Here is a 22,523-nt window from a genome sequence, read left to right on the forward strand (position 1 = left end):
GGGAAGGACCCATTGTTAAGGTGATACTTCAGTAGAGAACTATAGGAGAGCAAGTGAACGAACACAACAGGCAAAAATTCCGCTATCATGTATCCTTCAGTTTCATGGGAGGAGACAAAAACATAGTAAACAAAAACATACAGCGTATTAGAAGGTTATAATGGAAAAAAGGAAAAACAGAGGAAAATAAAGGGGGCCAGCGGCCAGAGGATTTTGAAGGTCAGATTATAATATAAAGTTAGTAGTCTCATTCAGAAGGTGATAATGTGAGCAAAGTCTCAAAGGAGGTGAGGGAGTTAACAAAGGCAAGAGTGCTCCAGGCAGAGAGAAGAGTCGCAGTAAAGTAGCTAACAAGAGACCACACCTGAGCTAGTCAAAGACCAGACATCGGTAGGCCTGGGAAAGAGTGAAGGAGGGAGTGTGTGAAGGTCAGTATGGAGGGCCTTGTAGACCACTGTAAGGACAATTTAAAAAATTACCTTAATTAATTTTTATAAGGCAAATACTCTAATAACTATCACCCATGTCAAGAAATAGAGCTATATCAGTCAATCCAGAAGCTTTTTCATAGTCCCTGTCTCAAACTAAGTCCCCTCCTCTCCTCCGAAACTGTCCACTATCCTGGCACCTTTAGAAATCACTTATTCTGCTTCTTTTTACTTGTATTACCCAAGGTGCATCCCTAGACATTGTAGCTTAGTCTTACTCATTAAAAATAATTTGACAAGTCTTTTTATCAGCAGATTTCCAAGTACTCTGTTCCTTTCTTTACCATACACTATTTTTTGAAGAACCCAAGCTATTTAGCCTGTAAGGTATTCACAATCTGAATTTTGCTGATTGGAAAATCGTGCAATTTTGCAATTGAATTGCTGATTTTCCAGTATGTTCTTCCGAATTCTGTACTCCATGTAAATTAGACCTTGAGTGTAATTAAGCTGAATCCAGAGGCTTAATCACACTCAAGGTCTTACTTGGTAAGGCTGTACGTTATGTGTGGTTGTCATTTTTCTTGTGATTTTAGCAGCCATTGATCCTCAGTGCCTAGTTTCATCAATTTGTTGTATCTTGTAAAATGTTGATATTCTAATTCTGATTGCTTTTCTGTATCTTAGTTGGAACAATTTTATGAAGAGGCACATCCTTGCCTCTATACTTTTTGGTTGGCCAGGGTTACAGCTTTTCATATATGAAAAGCATGATAAAAACTTGATTCTTTTGCTTTATTTTTTTGGCCAGTTTTCAAGATAATGGTTTGGTTTCTTAGCTTTCCAAGAGACCAGTTTTAAATATGTCTAGGTATTGCAGTTAGCATTTTTATTGAGTTCAACTTGTTTCTTCTCTGGCCACTAGATGCTTCTACACTTTGGCTCCTGAGTACTTTTGCTGTGACCTCAGTTGTGTCTGATAGCTTCCTTGCTATCTGATACGACAGGATCTGGTGTGACAAGATAGTACAGGCTCAGCTCAGCTCAGTGATCAGTCATTTCTTCAAGATGCCTTTTCATTTAGTGGAAAATATTTTTTCAAGACTGCTATCTGACCAGAAGGGATGTTCATTGGTGGGGCAGTCAATATTCATAAGCTTGTTTCAGTGGTTATAGCTAGGATGTGTGTGTGTGTGTGTGTGTGTGTGTGTGTGTGTGCGCGCGCACACGTGTGCGCCTGCACACAGACACACACAGTAAAATACTTCATGAATTCATTCTTTCTATTCAAATGACTAACAGGACTAGCTGGTGCAGCTGCAAACGCCTGTAGTCCCAACTACTTGGGTGACTGAGGCGGGAGAATTGCTTGAGCCCAGGCGTTTGAGGCCAGCCTCGGCAATGTAGCGAGACCCCATCTCAAAAAAAACAAAAGCACACAACAACAAAAGTGGAACTATAGGGTTCTATTTTAAATCTGTATCACCTTTCTTCACACTGAGAATCATTGTTCTGAAGGACACGGGGGTGATAGGAATAGCCTATCATATAATTATTCCTTTGCTTTCTCAAACATTGTACTATCACCACCATTAAGATTAATGAGAACAGCTAAAGAAACTAATTCTTTGTATATGCTCTCTCTCACCTTCTCCTGTATTTAAAAAAAAATGGTATCTACATAATCAGAGTACACTTACATACTGTGTCACTTTTAACTAATTTTATTTCCATGGATTTACTTAATATTTTATTTACTTAATATCATTCCAGTTCTTTGTCAGTGCCCCTCTAATCATTTTGCTTCTCTGAAGCTCATTTTCTAGTACAGGAGTTGGCAAATTATGATCTTCTACCTGTTTCTCTAAGTCCTTGGGCTAAGAATGTTTTTTACAAATTTTATATTAAAAAAATTTGTTTGTATATATTTAAGGTATGCAAATGATGTCTTGCTAGATATATACATAGTGAAATGACTACTAGAGTCAGGAAATTAACATGTTTGTCACTAGATATAGTCACCTCTTTTGTGTGTGTAAGAGGACCTAACAACTTAGCAAATTTTTACTGTACTGTATTCTGTTATTTACTGTAGTCTCTGCTATACATTAGATCTCTAGATTTATTTGTTTATTTATTTATTTTTGAGACAGAGTCACCCCAGTCTGGAGTACAGTGGCACAACCTCGGCTTACTGCAACCTCCGCCTCCTGGGTTCACGTGATTCTCCTGCCTTAGCCTCCCAAGTAGCTGGGATTATGGGCATGCACCACCATGCCTGGCTAATTTTTTAATATTTTTAGTAGAGACAGGGTTTCACCATGTTGGCCAGGCTGGTCTCAAACTCCTGACCTCAGGTGATCCACCTGCCTCAGCTTCCCAAAGTGTTGGGATTACCAGTGTGAGCCACTGTGCCTGGCCTGCTTATTTTATATAAGGGCAAGTTAGTACCCTTTGACCTACATCTCCCTATTTCCTCCCATTCCTGCCCGGGCAACCACTGTTCTGCTCTGCTTTGATATGTTTGACTTTTTTAGATTCTGCCTATAAGTGAGATCATACAGTATTTGTCTTTCTGTGTCTGACTTATTTCACTTAGCGTAATGTCCTCCAGGTTTATCCACGTTGTTGGCAAATGGCAATGTCTCCTTTTTATAGGCTACATTGTATTTCATTGTGTGAGTGTATGTATTAATCCATATACATGGATATATCCATATCCATATTGTATATGTATCACCATTTCTTTAGCCATTCATTTCTACATTTTAGGAATTTGTTTTTTCATTTTAGGAAATTTTTAAAGGATTGTAAAAATTGTAGAAAGAGAATATGCAACAGACTCTTTTTTGGAATATAGAGCCCAAACTGTTTGTTATCTAGTCCTTTACAGAAAAAGTTCCCCAACATACCCTCTAGTAGATTCTTTAGAAAGTGTCTGTGGGAACAATATTCTCTGAGTTTGTCATTTTGACAAGAGCTGCTCTGTGCCTTTTATACTTTTACAAGTCGTTTTTCCCGGATATGAGATTCTTGGCTCATTTTTCTTTTTTTTTTTTCTCTCTTTTTGAGACGGAGTTTCGCTCTTGCTACCCAGGCTGGAGTGCAATGGCACAATCTCGGCTCACCGCAACCTCTGCCTCCTGGGTTCAGGCAATTCTCCTGCCTCAGTCTCCTGAGTAGCTGGGATTACAGGCACGCGCCACCATGTCCAGCTAATTTTTTGTATTTTTAGTAGAGACGGGGTTTCACCGTGTTGACCAGGATGGTCTCGATCTCCTGACCTCGTGATCCACCCGCCTCGGCCTCCCAAAGTGCTGGGATTACAGGCTTGAGCCACCACGCCCGGCTCATTTTTCTTCCATATGTTTATTAAGTAGATTGTTCAATTTCTTCTGGGGAAAAAAGTATAGATATTCTACAAGAAAAGAAAATTACAAGCTAGTATTCCTGGTAAACATAGATGCAAAAATCCTCAACAGCATATTAGGAAACAAAATTCTTCGGCACATTTATAAGGATTATTCACCGTAATCAAGTGGGTCTTATATTTGGGATACAAAGGTGGTTCAGAATAATCCAAATTAGGCCGGATGCAGTGGTTCACGCCTGTAATCCCAGCACTTTAGGAGGCTGAGGTGGGTGAGTCACCTGAGGTCGGGAGTTTGAGACCAGCCTGACCAACATGGTGAAACCCCGTCTCTACTAAAAGTAAAAAAAAAAAATCCAGGTGTGGTGGCACATGCCTGTAATCCCAGCTACTTGGGAGGCTGAGGCAGGAGAATCACTTTAACCCAGGAGAAGGAGGTTGCGGTGAGCTAAGATCACACCGTTGTACTCCAGCCTGGGCAATAAGAGCAAAACTCTGTTCCCCTTCCCCGCAAAATGCAAATTAATAAATGTGATATACCACGTTTACAGAATGAAGGACAAAAATTATATGATCATCTCAATAGATGCAGAAAAGGCATTTGACAGTATTCAGCATCTATTCATGATAAAAAAACCTCAACCAAATTAGTTACAGAAGGAAGGTATGTCAAAACAATCAAGACTGTGCATCATAAGCCCACAGCTAACATCATCCTCAGCGGTAAAAAGTTGAAAGCTTTTCCTGTAAGATCAGGAACAGGACAGAATGCCCACTCTCACCCCATTTTGTTGTTGTTGTTTTTTTGAGACGGGTTCACTCTGTTGCCCAGGTTGGAAGGCAGTAGTGCAACCACAGGTCACTGCCATCTCCTCCTCCTGGGCTCAAGCAGTCCTCTCACCTCAGCCTCCTAAGTAGCTGGGACTGTAGACACATGCCTACCATGCCTGGCTAATTTTTGTGTTTTTTGTAGAGATGCGGTTTTGCGATGTTGCCCAGGCTGGTCTCAAACTCCTAGGCTCAAGCAATCCCCCCACCTCGCCCTCCCAATGCGCTGGGATTACGTGTGTGAACCACTGTGCCTAGCCTTACTTTAATCACTTCTATTTAATGCAGTACTGGAGTTGTAGCCAGAGCAATTAATCAAGAGATAGAAGTAAAAGGAGCGCCCACATCAGAAAGGAAGAAACTAAATTGTCTCTGTTCGCTGATTACATTATGTTATATATAGAAAATCCTAAAGACTCCACCGAAAATTGTTAAAACTAGTAAATGAATTCAGTAACATTTCAAGATACAAAGTCAACATTCAAAAATTAGTAGTGTTTTTAGACACGAACAATGAACAGTTCAATAAAGAAATTATGAAAACAATCTCATTCACAATAGTTACCAAAAAAAGAAAAAAACCTATGAATAAATTTAATCAAGGAGGAAAAGACTTGTACACAAAGAACTATAGAACACTGATGAAAGAAATTGAGGAACATACGAATAAATGGAAAAATATCCTGTATTCATGGATTGGAAGAGCTAATATTGTTAAAATGGCCACACTACCTGAAAAGATCTATAGATTTTAGTACCATCCCTATCAAAAATTCAATGACATTTTCATAGGATTGGAAAAAAACACTTCTGAAATTTCTATGGAACCACAAAAGGCCCCAAATAGTCAAAGCAGTTTTGATAGAAAAGAACAAAGCTGAACACATCTCAGTATTTGACTTCAAAATATACTACAAAGCTGGCCAGGTGCGATGGCTCACGCCTGTAATCTCAGTACTTTGGGAGGCCGAGGCGGGTGGATCTGGAGGTCAGGAGTTCAAGACCAGCCTGGCCAAGATGGTAAAACCCTCCGTCTCTAGTAAAAATACAAAAAATTAGCTGGGCATGGTGGTGGGTGCCTGTAATCCCAGCTACTTGTGAGGCTGAGGCAGGAGAATTGCTTGAACCTGGAAGACGGAGGTTGCAGTGAGCCAAGATGGTGCCATTGCATTGTAGCCTGGGAGACAGAGTGAGACTCCATCTCAAAAAAACAAAACAAAACAAAACAAAAAAAACTTCAAAGCTATAGTAATCAGACTAGCATGGTATTGGCATAAAAACAGACATAAACCGATGGAACTGAATAGAGAGCCCCAGAAATAAACCCACACATTTATGGTCAGTTGATCTTCAACAAGGGTGCCAAGAATACGCAATAGGGAAAGGAGAGTCTCTTAAATAATGTTGGGAAAACTGGATATCTACATGAGAAGAATGAAATTAGACCCTTACCTCACATCATATACAACAATTAGCTCAAAATACATCAAAGTTTTATCTTGGAAAAAAAAATTTTTTTTTTTTTTTTTTTTTTTTTTTTTGAGACAGAGTTTCGCTCTTGTTACCCAGCTGGAGTGCAATGGCGCGATCTCGGCTCACCGCAACCTCCGCCTCCTGGGTTCAGGCAATTCTCCTGCCTCAGCCTCCCGAGTAGCTGGGATTACAGGCACGCACCACCATGCCCTGCTAATTTTTTGTATTTTTAGTAGAGACGGGGTTTCACCATGTTGACCAGGATGGTCTCGATCTCTTGACCTCATGATCCACCCGCCTCGGCCTCCCAAAGTGCTGGGATTACAGGCTTGAGCCACCGCTCCTGGCCAAAAAAAAAAATTTTTTTTTTTTTTTTTTTTTGAGACAGGATCGCACTCTGTCACCCAGGCTGGAGTGCAGGGGTGTGTTCTCAGCTGACCAGAACCTCTGCCTCCTGGGTTCAAGTGATTCTCACACCTTAGCCTCCCAAGTAGCTGGGACTACAGGCATGCGCCACTATACCCAGCTAATTTTTTTGTCTTTTTTTTTTTTTGAGACCGGGTTTCACCATGTTGGCCAGGCTGGTCTTGAACTTCTGACCTTAAGTGATCCACCTGCATCTGGCCTCAAAATGGATAAAAGGTTTTAATGTAAAACCTGAAAACTACCAGAAGAAGACATAAGGGAAAAGCTCTATGACATTGGTCTGGGTAATGAATTTTTGGATTTGACCTCAAAAGCACTGGCAACAAAACCAAAAATGGTCAAGTGGGATTATATCAAACTAAAAAGCTCTGCACAGTAAAGAAAACTTATCAGCAGAGTGAAGAGATAACCTATAGAATGGGGATGATATATTTGCAAACCATATATCTGACATGGAATTAATATCTAAAATATGTAAGGAACTCAATTCATCAAGAAAACAAAAAAATTAAGTAAAAAATGGGCAAAGATCCTTAAAAGACATTTATCAAAAGTAGACATACAAATGGCTAACAGTTATATGAAAACGTGTTCAGCATCGCTATTCATCTGGGAAATGCAAATTAAAACTACATTGTACCTCATACTTGTTAGAATGGCTATTATAAAAAAGATAACAAGTGTTGCCAGAGATGTTGAGAGAAGACAAACCTGTACACTGGTGGTCAGAAGGGAAACCTGTACACTGGTGGTCAGAAGGGAAACCTGTACACTGGTGGTCAGAAGGGAAACCTGTACACTGGTGGTCAGAAGGGAAACCTGTACACTGGTGGTCAGAAGGGAAACATGTACACTGGTGGTCAGAAGGGAAACATGTACACTGGTGATCAGAAGGGAAACCTGTACACTGGTGGTCAGAAGGGAAACATGTACACTGGTGGTCAGAAGGGAAACATGTACACTGGTGGTCAGAAGGGAAACATGTACAGTTTTGGTCAGAAGGGAAAACTACACCGGTGGTCAGAAGGGAAAACTGTACAGTGGTGGTGACAAGGGAAACCTGTACACTGTTGATAAGAAGGGAAACCTGTATGCTGTGGGTGAGACTGTAACTTGGTACAGCCATTGTGGAAAACAACATGGATATTCCTCAAAAAATTGAAAATAGAATTACCATGTGATCCAGCATTCCCACTTCCAGGTATGTATCCAGAGGAGTTGAAATCAGTAGGTGGAAGAGATACCTGCTCTCCCATGTTCATTGCAGCACCATTCACAGTAGCCAAGATATCAACCTAAGTGTCCATTCACAGATGACTGGATGAAGAAAATGTGGTACATATGCACAATGGAAGATTATTTAGCCTTTAAAAGGAGGAAATCTTGTTATTTACAACGTTAATAAACCTGCAGACCATTGCTTTAAATGAAATAAGCCAGGCATGGAAAGACAAATAGTTGGGATCTCATTTCTTTTTAGAACCAAAAAAGTCAAATTCATAGAAGCAAGAGTAGAATGGTGGTTCCCAGGGCCTGGAGGTTAGAGGAGTGGGGATTAGAGATGTCGGGTTAAAGGATAAAAATTTCACCTCGACACGAAGGGTAAGTTCAAGAGATGTATACTGTGGTGACTATAGTTAATAACAGTGTATTCTATACTTGAAAATTGCTTAGACTCTAGACTTCAGATGTTCTTATGACAAAAAAGTGAGTATGTGAGGCAGTGCACATATTAGCTTTATGGTGCCATTTCACCATGTGTACCTACTTTAAAATATTATGTTGTATATTCATCAGTTTAAAAAACTATTTTTTAAAAAAGTATTGATGTTGAAAAGCCTGATTATCTAATTTTCTTCTCCTGTAAGTCATTTGCACACTTTGCCTAGATACTCAAATATTTTTTCTTTAAAGTACAATAACTTTACTAGAATATGTTATGCTGGTCATTATAAAGCAGATATTCTCAGGTGTACCATGTGTTCTGTCAATATATAGGTTATAAAAACCTTTTTTAAAGAATATTTTTTAAAATTTTGGTTTTTAGTATATGCTGTGTTCCCTAACTTTCTGTTCTTCAAAAAACTCCTATTTTTCATGTTAGATTTTTTTTGCCTGTTAATATTTTTCACCTTTTTTTTTTTTTGAGACGGAGTTTCGCTCTTGTTACCCAGGCTGGAGTGCAATGGCGCGATCTCGGCTCACCGCAGCCTCCGCCTCCTGGGTTCAGGCAATTCTCCTGCCTCAGCCTCCTGAGTAGCTGGGATTACAGGCACGCGCCACCATGCTCAGCTAATTTTTGTATTTTTAGTAGAGACGGGGTTTCACCATGATGACCAGGATGGTCTCGATCTCTTGACCTCGTGATCCACCTGCCTCAGCCTCCCAAAGTGCTGGGATTACAGGCTTGAGCCACCGCGCCCGGCCTCTAGTAGCACTTTATTTACATAAAAGGCGGCAGGCCAGATTTGAGCAGTAGTTGTCAACACCTGCCCTTTTTTTTCTTCTCTATAAAATAAGATTTTTAAGGAAGTCAACAGGAAAATAGAACAAGTGAATATTTTACATTCTTAGTGGTTTATGGTTGGCAGTTCCTTCCCAGCATTTTGTTACGAAAAGTTTAAATGCACAGAACTGAAAGACTTATGCCCACCAGCTAGATTCTGTTACTAACATTTTGCTGTATCTATTTGCTTTGTCACTGGACTGTCTATGTATTTGTCCCTCTTTCCAACCATCAGTCTGTCTTTTGTGTAAGCATTTCAAGTAAGTTGACTGGTAATTTTCCTAAGCAGACATATTTTTATTTTGTTTCTGATTTTTTTCCTGGATGTTGTAATTACAGTATCAATACATTTTATGCAGATGTTTCAGCTAATGCCTTTTCCTATTTCTAGAAATCTGAAATTGCCAATAATCTCTGTCAATCTTAAATTATTTTTTAAAAAAGTTCTGGTGAATAGTGTCAGACTTGATTAGTGCCTTCTTTCTCCATTGTTTTGTCATCCAGACAATTAAAACTGGTAATCATGAAAACATAATTTATAGTGGTTTTAAAACATGATTTTCTAATTTTAAATACATTTTTATTCATATTATGTTGTTTTCAGAGTGGAGAGATCTACAGACCAAGTCATCAAGCCAGTCAATGTAGGAGCTCTATCAAAATGGGTTGGGAAGATACCGCCAGATGTTTTGCAAGACATGGCAGTGATTGCTCCTATGCTTGCTAAACTTGGATATGACCCATATGCCAACCCACCGAACTACGGAAAACCTGATCCCAAAATTGTTGAAAACACTCGAAGGGTAAGTGAGATTTTTAAAAGCAACTGAGAAAACTAGATTTGGAATTTGGGACTTGAATACTTTTTTCTTATTTTATTTCTTACTATTTAATGATCAGAAAAATATTTTAAATTAGACAAATTTGGGCCGAGCCTAGGGCTGACACCTGTGATTTCATGACTTTGGGAGGCCGAGGTGGAAGCGAGCCCAGAATTTCAGTACTAGCCGGGAAAACATAGTGAGACTCCATCTCTACACGAAAAATAAAGAAACTAACCAGGTGTGGTGGCGCGTGACTCTAGTCCCAGCTACTTGGGAGGCTGAGGTGGGAGGATTGCTTGAGCCTGAGAGGTCAAGGCTACAGTGAGCCGAGACTATGCCACTGCGCTATAGCCGGGGTGACAGAGCGAGACCCTGTCTCAAAAAAAGAAGAAAGAACAACAACAAAATTCTATTTGTAGAATACTTTCTTTCTTTTTTTTTTTTATTTATTTTTTATTTTTTTTTATTTTTTATTTTTGAGACGGGGTTTCGCTCTTGTTACCCAGGCTGGAGTGCAATGGCGCGATCTCGGCTCACCGCAACCTCCGCCCCCTGGGTTCAAGCAATTCTCCTGCCTCAGCCTCCCTAGTAGCTGGGACTACAGGCGTGCGCCACCATGCCCAGCTAATTTTTGTATTTTTAGTAGAGACGGGGTTTCACCATGTTGACCAGGGTGGTCTCGATCTCTTGACCTCGTGATCCACCCGCCTCGGCCTCCCAAAGTGCTGGGATTACAGGCTTGAGCCACCGCGCCGGGCTGTAGAATACTTTCTTATCAGAAATTTTCCACTGCATTTTAACGATAACTGGCTCTTTGGGGATAGTTCTTAGGGTATTTTGCTCAGTTTCTAGGAATGATACTCACTCTTGGGAGATTTATTCTCAGCCCATTACTGCAGATCTGTATAAGTATCAGAATTATTAGTGACCTTACTTCTGATTTCTTTTTTTCTGTAAATCTAATAGCCACTCTACTTTTAAACCTTTGTTTAGATGAGGCATAATTTTTGGATACCTAAAAGCTAAACAATGGCTGTGCTAGAAAAATTATTAAACACTAGTCTTCTGATTAAAAGAAAGTTGCTATTAAAGTGACATTACAGTTTTTCTAGTAGTAAGTTATGCTCATGTCTTTACAAAATATTGTTTCAGAAAGTGCTGAAAACTCAGAGCTAATTCAATTATTTAGCCTACCAGTGGAGTCTGTTTCAAATCAGACCTTATACATTTTTTTAATGCAGTAAGATATATTTAACATAAAATTTACTACTCTAGCACTTTTAACGTGTACAATGCAGTGGCATTAAACACATTCACATTGTTGTGCAGCTGTCACCACCATCTCATCTCCACAACTTCCCTTGTCTTTTCAAACTGAAATTCTCTGCCCATACTCTTCATTCCCTAGCCCCTGTCAGCCGCAGTTTTTTGAGTCGCTTACATGTATTATTTTTTGAAACTACATTTCAAATAAGACAGCCATGTTAGTATAAGTTCACTGCTAGGCTTTATGATTCCAAGGTGAAAATTCCTTGGCTTTATCTGCTATTCTGCTGTTTATATTAATGTCCTTCCCTTCCTACAACCATATGCCATATCATCTCTTTATTCTGTCTTTTGATACCTTTAATTGACAAATTTAAGACACATTTATTTCATGAGATTAATTTCTATGTGAATTCCTTTTTCTTAGGTATTACTATTATTTTCCCTTTTCAATTCATCATTAGCAGCTGTGTGGGAAGAGCTGCCTTCTTGTAAACCATCACATATGAAGTCAAATAAAAAAAATTACCCTTTTTATACTTTTCATATACATAAAAATGTTTCCGTTATAAAAATATAAGTTTATGATATGAAACTTACAAAATAAAAAATATAAGAGAATAAAAACCACCTGTCATGTTCCCACCTACACACATACACATATTATTCTTTTTTTTTTGGAGACGGAGTTTCGCTCTTGTTACCCAGGCTAGAGTGCAATGGCGCGATTTCGGCTTGCCACAACCTCCGCCTCCTGGATTCAGGCAATTCTCCTACCTCAGCCTCCTGAGTAGCTGGGATTACAGGCACGCACAACCATGCCCAGCTAATTTTTTGTATTTTTAGTAGAGACGGGGTTTCACTATGTTGACCAGGATGGTCTCAATCTCTTGACCTCGTGATCCACCCGCCTCGGCCTCCCAAAGTGCTGGGATTACAGGCTTGAGCCACCGTACCCGCACATATTATTCTTAATATTTTCATGTATTTTCCCTCCTCTGCATTATGTTAAGCAAGGGTAAGATTACATATTTTATCATCTTACATTTATATAGACACAATTTTGTATCCAGCCCTTTTCTTTTAATATTCATGAGCATTTTCCCATTGTATGCATGCTTTTTAAACATATGTATTTTTTACTAACATATCTTCATAGATGCCATCTTAAATTCTTTCTGAAACACAGTAGTAAATGAATGAATAAATCAACAAACAAAATACATTTCCCTAGTAGATGTTCTATACTTGATTTTACCTTTTTTCTTTTGTTGTTTAATTTTGTTTGACAAATTGTTCTATAGTGAACATCTTTACACATACTCAATTTTAGAATTTTTTTTTTTTTTAAGATAGAGCCAATGAAAGTAGAATTAAACTAGGGCAAAGTATCTGAGATTTTTAAAAGCTGTTTCATATCTATTGATAATTAAAAAAAAATACTTTTGGGCTGGCTACAGTGGCTTATGCCTGTAATTTCAGCATTTTGGGAGGCCAAGGTGCGTGGATTGTATGAGCTCAGGAGTTTAAGACCAACCTGGACAACATGGCGAAACTCCATCTCTGTAAAAAATACAAAAGTTGAGGCGGGTGGATCACAAGGTCAAGAGATCGAGACCATCCTGGTCAACAAGGTGAAACCCCGTCTCTAATAAAAATACAAAAAGTTAGCTGGGCATGGTGGTGCGTGCCTGTAATCCCAGCTACTCAGGAGGCTGAGACAGGAGAATTGCCTGAACCCAGGAGGCAGAGGTTGCGGTGAGCCGAGATCAAGCCATTGCACTCCAGCCTGGGTAACAAGAGCGAAACTCTGTCTCAAAAAAAAAAAAAATACAAAAGTTATCCAGGTGTGGTGGCACATGTCTGTGGTTTCAGCTACTTGGGAGGCTGAGGTGAGAGGATTGCTTAAGCCCAGGAACTTGAGGTTACAGTGAGCTGAGATTGTGCCACTGCACTCCAGCCTGGGTAATGAAGCAAGACCCTGTCTCAAGAAAACAAAAATAAAAAACAAACAAAAAAACCTTTGAACTACCAGCATAATGGAAGTAATTTATTTTAGATTTTTGTTGGTTTTAATAGATTTCATTGATTAATGTAATTGAACATTTTCAAGTTATTAGCTATACGAATATATTCTTTTATGAACTGTGTTTTAAGTTTTTATTTATTTATTTGAGACAGAATCTTGCTCTGTTGGCACAATCTTGGCTCACTGCAACCTCTGCCTCATGTGTTCAAGCGATAATTCTCTTGCCTCAGGTGGGATTATAGGCATGCTGTATCACACCTGGCTGTTTTTTGTTTTTATGTTTAGTAAAGGTAGGGTTTCATCCTTTGTTGGCCTGGCTGATCTCAGACTCCTTACCTCAAGTGATCCACCTGCCTTGGCCTCCCAAAGTTCTGGAATTACAGGCCTGAGCCACTCTTTTAAGTGTTACATGTATTAAAGTTTTGTGAGCTACAGTCTGCTAAAAATGAAGTGTATGTCAGGACTACTTTCATAGTCCGCGATAATCTCTTTGTGGTTGGTAATTCATAGCTTTCTCCTTTGCACAATACTGAAAGGGTTTTTTATAACCAGGGTACATGTACAATGATATTTTCAGGTTTCTCAAGCAGTAGACATTGTAGTTTTCCTACATGCAAATTGGCTTGGCTAGATTATCCTTTGCTTTCTTGAGTGATGGGTTTGGAAAAATGCTGTAGTTTGTATCCATGTGACTAAGGAATCTATTTCATACACACTTGTGGTTTTTGCAAGAATTTAAAAATGTACACTGCAAAAAAACACCTTTTTTCCCCCCGTCTCTGCCTATCTTTATAAAGTGACAGATAATTTTGAGGAAGAAAAGATGAAGTGTGAACTGTAATTTAATTTTTGGGTCTTTTGTAATAATGTATATAAGCTGACATTCTTGTCTTGTCAGGGTAGGTTTCATAAGGTCTTCTTGCAAACTAAATCCTGTGTCTCTTCAAAGCTTTTTTGCTTGTAATAAGTCAGATGGTAATATATCTGGCACTGATGATCATGAGGTTTTTTATAGAGCAGTGCTTGAAAGGAGATCATTGATTTTTAGCAATGATATGAGATGGACCTCAGAGAAAGAGGTGGCTGGGGAAAGTGTTCTCCTTAGTTATGGGGTGAGAGTGGGAAAAAAAATCACATTTTGACTGAGAATATAGAATTTTTATCTCTAGGCCTTAAAATGCTGTTTTTCATACAATTCTGGGTAGTCTGCAAGTAATAATGAGTCAGCACATTTTAGGGACATATTTTGTCCAATATTGAATAAATAATTATGTGCTTCATGCTTACTATGACTCACATAGTAAATTTGTAATGAAATGTTAACATATTTTGTACCCTCTCTCACCATAGTCTCTAATCCTAAAATTATAGTACATTTCATTACATAGTGCTGTCTAGGTTACATCCTCAGCCTTCTTCTTGCATTGATTCTTAACCTTTTAGACTTAGGAACTTATTTGAGAATTTGATGAAACCTGTGGATCCCCACCTCAGAAGTACAGACAATTGAATACACAGATTTTACCCACAATTTCAGTGGGTGCATAGATGCGCCAGAAGCCCATCAGAGTAAGGATTCCTCTTACCCACAATTTCAGTGGGTGCGTAGATGCTCCAGAAACCCGTCAGATTAAGGATTCCTCTTACCCACAATTTCAATGGGTGCATAGGTGTATCAGAAGCCCGTCAGATTAAGGATTCCTGTTACCCACAATTTCAGCAGTGCATAGATGCCTCAGAAGCTCGTCAGATTGAGGATTCCTGTTACCCACAATTTCAGCAGATGCATAGATGCCTCAGAAACTCGTCAGATTAAGGATTCCTCTTACCCACAATTTCAGTGGGTGCATAGGTGTGCCAGAAGCCTGTCAGATTAAGGATTCCTGTTACCCACGATTTCGGCGGGTGCATAGATGGCTCAGAAGCCCGTGAGATTAAGGATTCCTCTTACCCACAATTTCAGCGGGTGCATAGATGCCCAGAAGCCCGTCAGATTAAGGATTCCTCTTACTTACCCACAATTTCAACGGGTGCATAGGTGCCCCAGAAGCCCGTCAGATTAAGGATTCCTCTTACCCACAATTTCAGCAGGTGCACAGGTGCCCAGAACCCCATCAGATTAAGGATTCCTGTCACTGACAATTTCACTGGGTGCATAGATGCCCCAGAAGCCCGTCAGATTAAGGATTCCTATCACCAACAATTTCAGTGGGTACATAGGTGCACCAGAAGCCTGTCAGATTAAGGATTCCTATCACTGATAATTTCATTGGGTGCATAGATGTGCCAGAAGCCCGTCAGATTAAAGATTCCTATTCTGTAGTCTCGTTGCTCAAGCCCATCCACTGTTGGGGCTTTCATGACAACCTATTTGCTGATGATCATAAATCTGTATTTTCTAGTGGATCTCTTTCCTGAGCCCCAGGTTTATTATTTCCAACTGTCTTCTATGTGTGTCCACCAGAGGCTCTCAAGGACCTCAAGTTCAGAGTCCAAAATTGAATTTATTGTTTAATCTTGTTCCCTGAGAGGCAGAAGCTAGGTGGAATTGTTCATTAAACTGAACAGGAATCCACGTTGAGAGTGGGGATGATGCTGTACTCATCTAGACTTGCAGTACCTACCTATGAGCCAAAGAGCAGATTTGAGGAACAGAGGCCTCAGGGCACACAGCTCAAGCCCCAAAACAATTCAAAGACCTGGTTGCTAAACTTAAAGAGAGAGCTGAAAAGCAGATCCAATTTATGAATGGAATATTTAGTTGGAAACCTGAGTAGATAGTACTGAGGAAGAGCAAGTGATCAAATGGAAAAAGCATGTACCAAGGTACAGAGCCCACAGTAACAGACAAGAAGAAACGTGAAAATGCAGTCAGCTGGGACAGGGGTTGGATTAAATCCCTAAACCAAACAGGAAAAAGCTGCAGCAGTTGGAATTGATATTCTTACATTAAAGGTAAAGCCTGGAATGCATACATATTTGTGTTTTCTGGTCCCTATACCCAGCAAAAACTGCTTGTTCCTGTTTTTTCTATCTCCGTACATAGTATGCTTACTCACCCAGTTACCCAGATGAGGATTACCTAGCTTTGTAGATCACATGTAATTGGTCACCAAGTCCTCTTGATTCTACGTTTGTAAATATATCTTGATTCTGTCCTATTTACTTTCAGTTGCCTTGGTTAAGTTTCTGCTCATTTCTCACATGAAGTATGGCAATAACCTCTTATTTTGTTGTTGTTTTTGTTTTGTATTTAGTCATTCTATTACATTTTATTTTCTTTTTTTGAGACGGAGTCCCGCTCTGTCGCCAGGCTGGAGTGCAGTGGCGCATTCTCAGCTCACTGCAGCCTCTGCCTCTTGGATCCTCCGATTCTCCTGCCTCAGCCTGAGTAGCTGGGACTACAGCCTTATGCCACCACACCCAGCTAATTTTTGTATTTGTAGTGGAGACAGGGTTTCACTGTGTTGGCCAGAATGGTCTGGATCTCTTGACCTTGCCATCCACCTGCCTCAGCCTCCCTAAGTGCTGGGATTACAGGCATAAGCCACCTCACCTAGCCTCTACTATTTTCCATATTCCTTGAAAGGTATTTTTTCAGAGCTCTGAATATATCATCTTCTTACTTGAAATTCTTGAATGAGTCCACTCTTATTATAGGATAGAGTCTAGACTTCTTAGAATGACATTTACTTTTCTCGTATTTGGTTATTTTCTTGTTATCTTCTTGTTGTTGATTGCTAATGTCACCATGGTTTGTTTCAGACCTTTGAAATCTATTGAATATTGCTTTATGGCCAGTATATGGTCTTACATGTTCACTTGAAAAAATATGTATTCTGTGATTATTGCAGAGTTCTGTAAATATCCACAAGGTAAATTTTATAGTGTTGTTACAGTCTGTCTTATTTGATTTTTTGGTCTGCTTCATTAATTTTGGGGAAAATTGTATGCATTTTTCAGTTTTTCCTTATATTTCTAGCAATTTTGTTTCGTGTAATTAGGATCTATATTATTGGGAGCACCATTTAGATCTTAAAGAATTAACTTTTTAGGCCGGGCACGGTGGCTCAAGCCTGTAATCCCAGCACTTTGGGAGGCTGAGGCGGGTGGATCACGAGGTCAAGAGATCGAGACCATCCCGGTCAACATGGTGAAACCCCGTCTCTACTAAAAATACAAAAAATTAGCTGGGCATGGTGGCACGTGCCTGTAATCCCAGCTACTCGGGAAGCTGAGGCAGGAGAATTGCCTGAACCCAGGAGGCAGAGGTTGCGGTGAGCCGAGATCGCGCCACTGCACTCCAGCCTGGGTAACAAGAGCGAAACTCCGTCTCAAAAAAAAAAAAAAAAAGAATTTTTTGTAATTATGAAGTATTTTTCTTTATCTCTGAGGCTACTTTCTGAAAGTAACATCAGTTACTTTGCTGATAAGAATACAAAGTCGATTCTTATCCACAACAGTGTTTTTATGTGTACTATATACATGGTATATTTTCCCCGTTCTTTTAATCTGTGTCTTTATATAGCTGGCTTTGTTTGTTAATCAAGTTTTATAATCTCTGCCTTTTAAATGGAGTGTTAATCAACTTACATTTAATGTAATTATTCATATTATTGGATTTAAACCCACCATCTTGCTATTTGTTTTTTATTTGGATCATCTGTTTTTATTTCTTTGTTTCTCTTTTTCTGCCTTCTTTTGGATTAATTTTTTTAGTATTTTATTTTGTATATTGTCTCCTCTTTTTAGCTATGCCTCTTTGTTGTTGTTTTTTGCTTATAGTCGTTACTCTAAGACATGGGCTGCACAGTTTTTATTTCATAGAAATCCAAATAGTAAATATATTATACTTTGTGAGCCACAGATGGGCTCTTATCTGGCATTATTTCTCTTTAGCCTGATGAACTTCCTTTAGCATTTCTTTTTTTTTTTTTTTTTTTTTTTTTTGAGACAGAGTTTCGCTCTTGTTACCCAGGCTGGAGTGCAATCGCGCGATCTCGGCTCACCGCAACCTCCGCCTCCTGGGTTCGGGCAATTCTCCTGCCTCAGCCTCCCGAGTAGCTGGGATTACAGGCACGCGCCCAGCTAATTTTTTTGTATTTTTAGTAGACACGGGGTTTCACCATGATGACCAGGATGGTCTCGATCTCTTGACCTCGTGATCCACTCGCCTCGGCCTCCCAAAGTGCTGGGATTACAGGCTTGAGCCACTGCGCCCGGCCTAGCATTTCTTATAGTAAGGGTATGTTGGGTACTAATGCTGTTAGGTGTTTTGTTTTTTTTTTTTATAAATTTGAAAATGTGGTGTTTTTTGTTTGTTTTTTTTTTTTAATTTTGAGAATATTTTGCTGGACATAAAATTCTAGGTTATTGGTTGTATTTTGTAAACTTTAAACATTAAAAAGATATTATTTTATTGGCTTCGTATATTTTTGATGGATGTCAGCTGACATTCTTATGAATGTAATCTTTTCTTTTTCTTTGACTGCTATAAGATTTTTCCCTGTTTTTGGTTTTCAGCAGTTTGATTATAATATACCAAATTCACTGATTCATTCTACTGCCGTCTCCAGCGTGAGCCTCAGTTTTTATTAGCCTATCTTTGAATTCATTGATCCTGTCTTTTTCTGTGTCCAGTTTGCTGTTAAGCCCATCTTGTCACTTCTTTATTTCAGATCATTTATTTTTGAGTTGACGAATTTCTCTTTCTTTGATGGAATTCTTTACTCTTTACTCATTCTGTTGATCTTTTCCTCTAAATTATTTAACATATTCATAATAACTTTTAAAGCCTTCATCCATGGGTCTCTCTCTGTTGACTTTTTTTCTTTATTATGGGTTATAAGTATATCTTGGAGAGATTGTGGGTTCGGTTTCAGACCACCAAAATAAAGGGAATATCGCAATAAAACAAGTCACACATATTTTGGTTTCCCAGTACATATAAAAGTTATACACTGGCCGGGCACGGTGGCTCAAGCCTGTAATCCCAGCACTTTGGGAGGCCGAGGCGTGTGGATCACGAGGTCGAGAGATCGAGACCATCCTGGTCAACATGGTGAAACCCCGTCTCTACTAAAAATACAAAAAATTAGCTGGGCATGGTGGTGCATGCCTGTAATCCCAGCTACTCAGGAGGCTGAGGCTGGAGAATTGCCTGAACCCAGGAGGCGGAGGTTGCGGTGAGCCGAGATCACGCCATTGCACTCCAGCCTGGGTAACAACAGCGAAACTCTGTCTCAAAAAAAAAAAAAAAAAAAAAAAAAAAAAAAAAAAGTTATACACTATATTATTGCTAAAAAAAAAAAAAAAATGCTAGCAATCAACCATGCCTTTAGCAAGTCATAAACATTTTGCTGGTGGAGAGTCTCATCTCCATGTTAATGACGGCTGGACCATTCAGGGTGGTGGTTGCTAAAGATTGGAGTGGCTATAGCGATTTGTTCTGTTATGTAATATTCTAAACCCTTTGCTGTCTTTTCAACAATGTTCACAGCGTCTTCACCAGGAGTAGATTCCATCTCAAGAAACTACTTTATCTGCTCATCCATAAGGAGCTACTCCTCATTTATTCAAGTTCAATCATAAGATTACAGCAATTCAACCACATCTTCAGGCTCACTTCTAGTTCTAGTTCTTTTGTTATTTCTACCACATCTGCAGTTCCTTCCTCCACTGAAGTCTTGAACCCTTCAATATCATCCATCTGATTCTTCCAAATTCCTGTTAACAATGAAATTTTGACCTCCTCCCATGAATTACAGATGTTCTTAATGGCATCTAAAATGGTGAATCCTTTCCAGAAGGTTTGCAGTTGACTGCGCAAATCCATCAGAGGAATTAGTATGTTTGGCAGCTATAGTCTTATGAAATATATTTCTTTTCTTTTTTTTTTTTTTTTTTGAGACGGAGTTTCGCTCTTGTTACCCAGGCTGGAGTGCAATGGCACGATCTCGGCTCACCGCAACCTCCGCCTCCTGGGTTCAGGCAATTCTCCTGCCTCAGCCTCCTGAGTAGCTGGGATTATAGGCACGCGCCACCATGCCCAGCTAATTTTTTGTATTTTTAGTAGAGACGGGGTTTCACCATGTTGACCAGGATGGTCTCGATCTCTTGACCTCGTGATCCGCCCGCCTCGGCTTCCCAAAGTGCTGGGATTACAGGCTTGAGCCACCGCGCCCGGTCCGAAATATATTTCTTAAATAATGAAATTGACAGGGCCAGGTGCACGCAGCAGCTCAAACCTGTAATCCCAGCACTTTGGGGGCCGAGGTGGGTGGATCACCTGAGGTCAGGAGTTCAAAGCCAGCCTGGCCAAAATGATGAAACCCTATCTCTACTAAAAATACAAAAATTAGCTGGGTGTGGTGGCTTGTGCCTGTAATCCCAGGTACTCAAGAGGCTGAGGCAGGAGAATTGCTTGAACTCAGGAGGTGGAGGTTGCAGTGAGCCAAGATCATACCACCACACTCTATTCTGGGCGACCGAGTAAGACTGTATCTTGAAAAAACAAAACAAAACTTGACAGTAGAAATTACTCTTTGATCTGTAGGCTACAGAATGGATTTTGTGTTAGCAAGCATGAAAACAACATTCATCTCCTTGTATATTCCTATCAGAACTCCTGGGTGACAAGGTGCATTGTCAAAAAGCAATAGTATTTTGTAAGAAACCTTTTTTCCTAAGCAGCAGGTCTCAACAGTGGGCCGAAAATTGCACTTTTATGTTACGGAGATAGCTTCTTTCCCTAAGCTTCATGAACCAACAACCTCTGCTAGCCTCCAACTTTTCTTCTGTAGCTTCCTCACCTCTCTCAGCCTTTATAAAATGGAAGAGAAATAGGGCCTTGCTCTGAATTAGGCTGTGGCATAAGAGAATGTGGTGGCTGGTTTTATCTGTCTAGTCCACTAAAACTTTTGCCATATCTTTATTGAGACTCTCACTTTCTTACTACTTGTGTGTTCATTGGAGTAGCCCTTGAATTTATTTCAAGAACTTTTCCTTTTATTCACAGCTTGACTATTTGATGCAAGAGTCCTGGCTTTCAGCATGCCTTCCTTACTAAGCTTGATCATTTATTTCTAGCTTCTGACTTAAAGTGAGAGATATGCGACTATTCCTTTCATTTGAACACTTAGAGCCCATTGTTGGATTATTAATCAGCCATTTTTCAATATTAGTATCTGTCAGGAATAGGGAGGCCTGTTGGAAATAGATGCTTGGTTCCGCAAAGAAGAATTAGCACTGAGACAAAGGATTTTTCCGCAATGCATTTTGGGAGGGAGAGAGATGGGGGAACAAACAGCTAGTTGGTGTAGCCATCAGAACATACACAACACTGATTGATTAAGTTAGCTGTTTTATATGGGCTTGGATTGTGGCACCTGAAACGATTACATGGTAGCATCAAAGATCAGTGGTCGCACATCACCGTAACAGATACAGTAATGAAGAAGCTGGAAATACTGCAAGAATTACCACAGTGTCACACGGAGACATGAAGGGAGCACATGCTGTTGGAAAAACGGCATAAATTTACTCACCACAGGATTGCCACAAACCTTCAATTTGTAAAAAGAAAAAAAAATCTGCAAAGCACAGTGAGATGAGCTATGCCTGTATTCGTTTGCTTCTTCACGTGTCTTAGAAATTTTACCTGTATGCTGGGCCTTTTGTATAAGAGAAGGGTAGAGAATGAGCTAGGCAATACTTTTTGTTTTATTTTTCTTAAAGAGGGCAGTTCTTTCCTCCATCAGGTAGCTAAGATGAACATTCAGATTTCCCAGTTAGTCAGGCTGAGCGGGGGCTGAGTGGGGGCTGAGCAGCAGATTTAATTAATTTCAGTTCACCTCTGGATTCAAATGAGATTATGGAAGTTTGACTCTTAGACCAATCCTTAGCTTTCTGTGTCCTTTTAGATGAGGGGTTGATTTCTTTGATTTTAGCAAGATTTCAGCTGGGAGACAGTTGGGTTGAAGACAAAATTAATTTACTTTACCTCGGGATTGCAACTGCAGAAGGGCCCTGGCACCCAAGCACCACACAACATTGGGAGATCTTTCTCTGCCTCTCACTGTGTGCCTGCCAGCACTTAGTAAGATTCTCTTTTAGTATTAAATATAATTGTCAGGCCAAGAGATTTGTTTTTACACTTGGGACTCTTTCAGATTCTAATTAATCACACCAGACCACAGTCTCACTACAAGTTTGGCTTGTTTTAGCAAAATCTTTCCACATATCGGAGGCCTCCTTTTCTGCCCACTTGTACCCAGACAGGCAATTGATTCAAGGTAGCTGGAGACAGGCTTTTGTTTCTCTGAAGAAGTCCTTCTCTGGAAGTTTAGTTCACTTAGACTTCTTGGCGTTCATT

At 39.7% G+C, this 22,523-nt stretch overlaps 1 protein-coding gene across 6 annotated transcripts in view; it reads left to right on the forward strand.

The window, feature by feature from the left end:
• The window catches only part of TPST1 (tyrosylprotein sulfotransferase 1), a 95,069-nt gene that overhangs the window by 49,673 nt on the left and 22,873 nt on the right, over positions 1-22,523 (forward strand). For all 6 annotated transcript variants that reach the window (XM_074390277.1, XM_074390278.1, XM_039460340.2 and 3 more), the window contains one exon: positions 9,636-9,834. In XM_074390277.1, coding sequence (XP_074246378.1) covers positions 9,636-9,834 — 199 coding nt within the window. The remainder of the gene's footprint in view (positions 1-9,635; positions 9,835-22,523) is intronic.

This window comes from Saimiri boliviensis, chromosome 20 (assembly GCF_048565385.1).
Source record: "Saimiri boliviensis isolate mSaiBol1 chromosome 20, mSaiBol1.pri, whole genome shotgun sequence".
NCBI lineage: Eukaryota > Metazoa > Chordata > Mammalia > Primates > Cebidae > Saimiri > Saimiri boliviensis.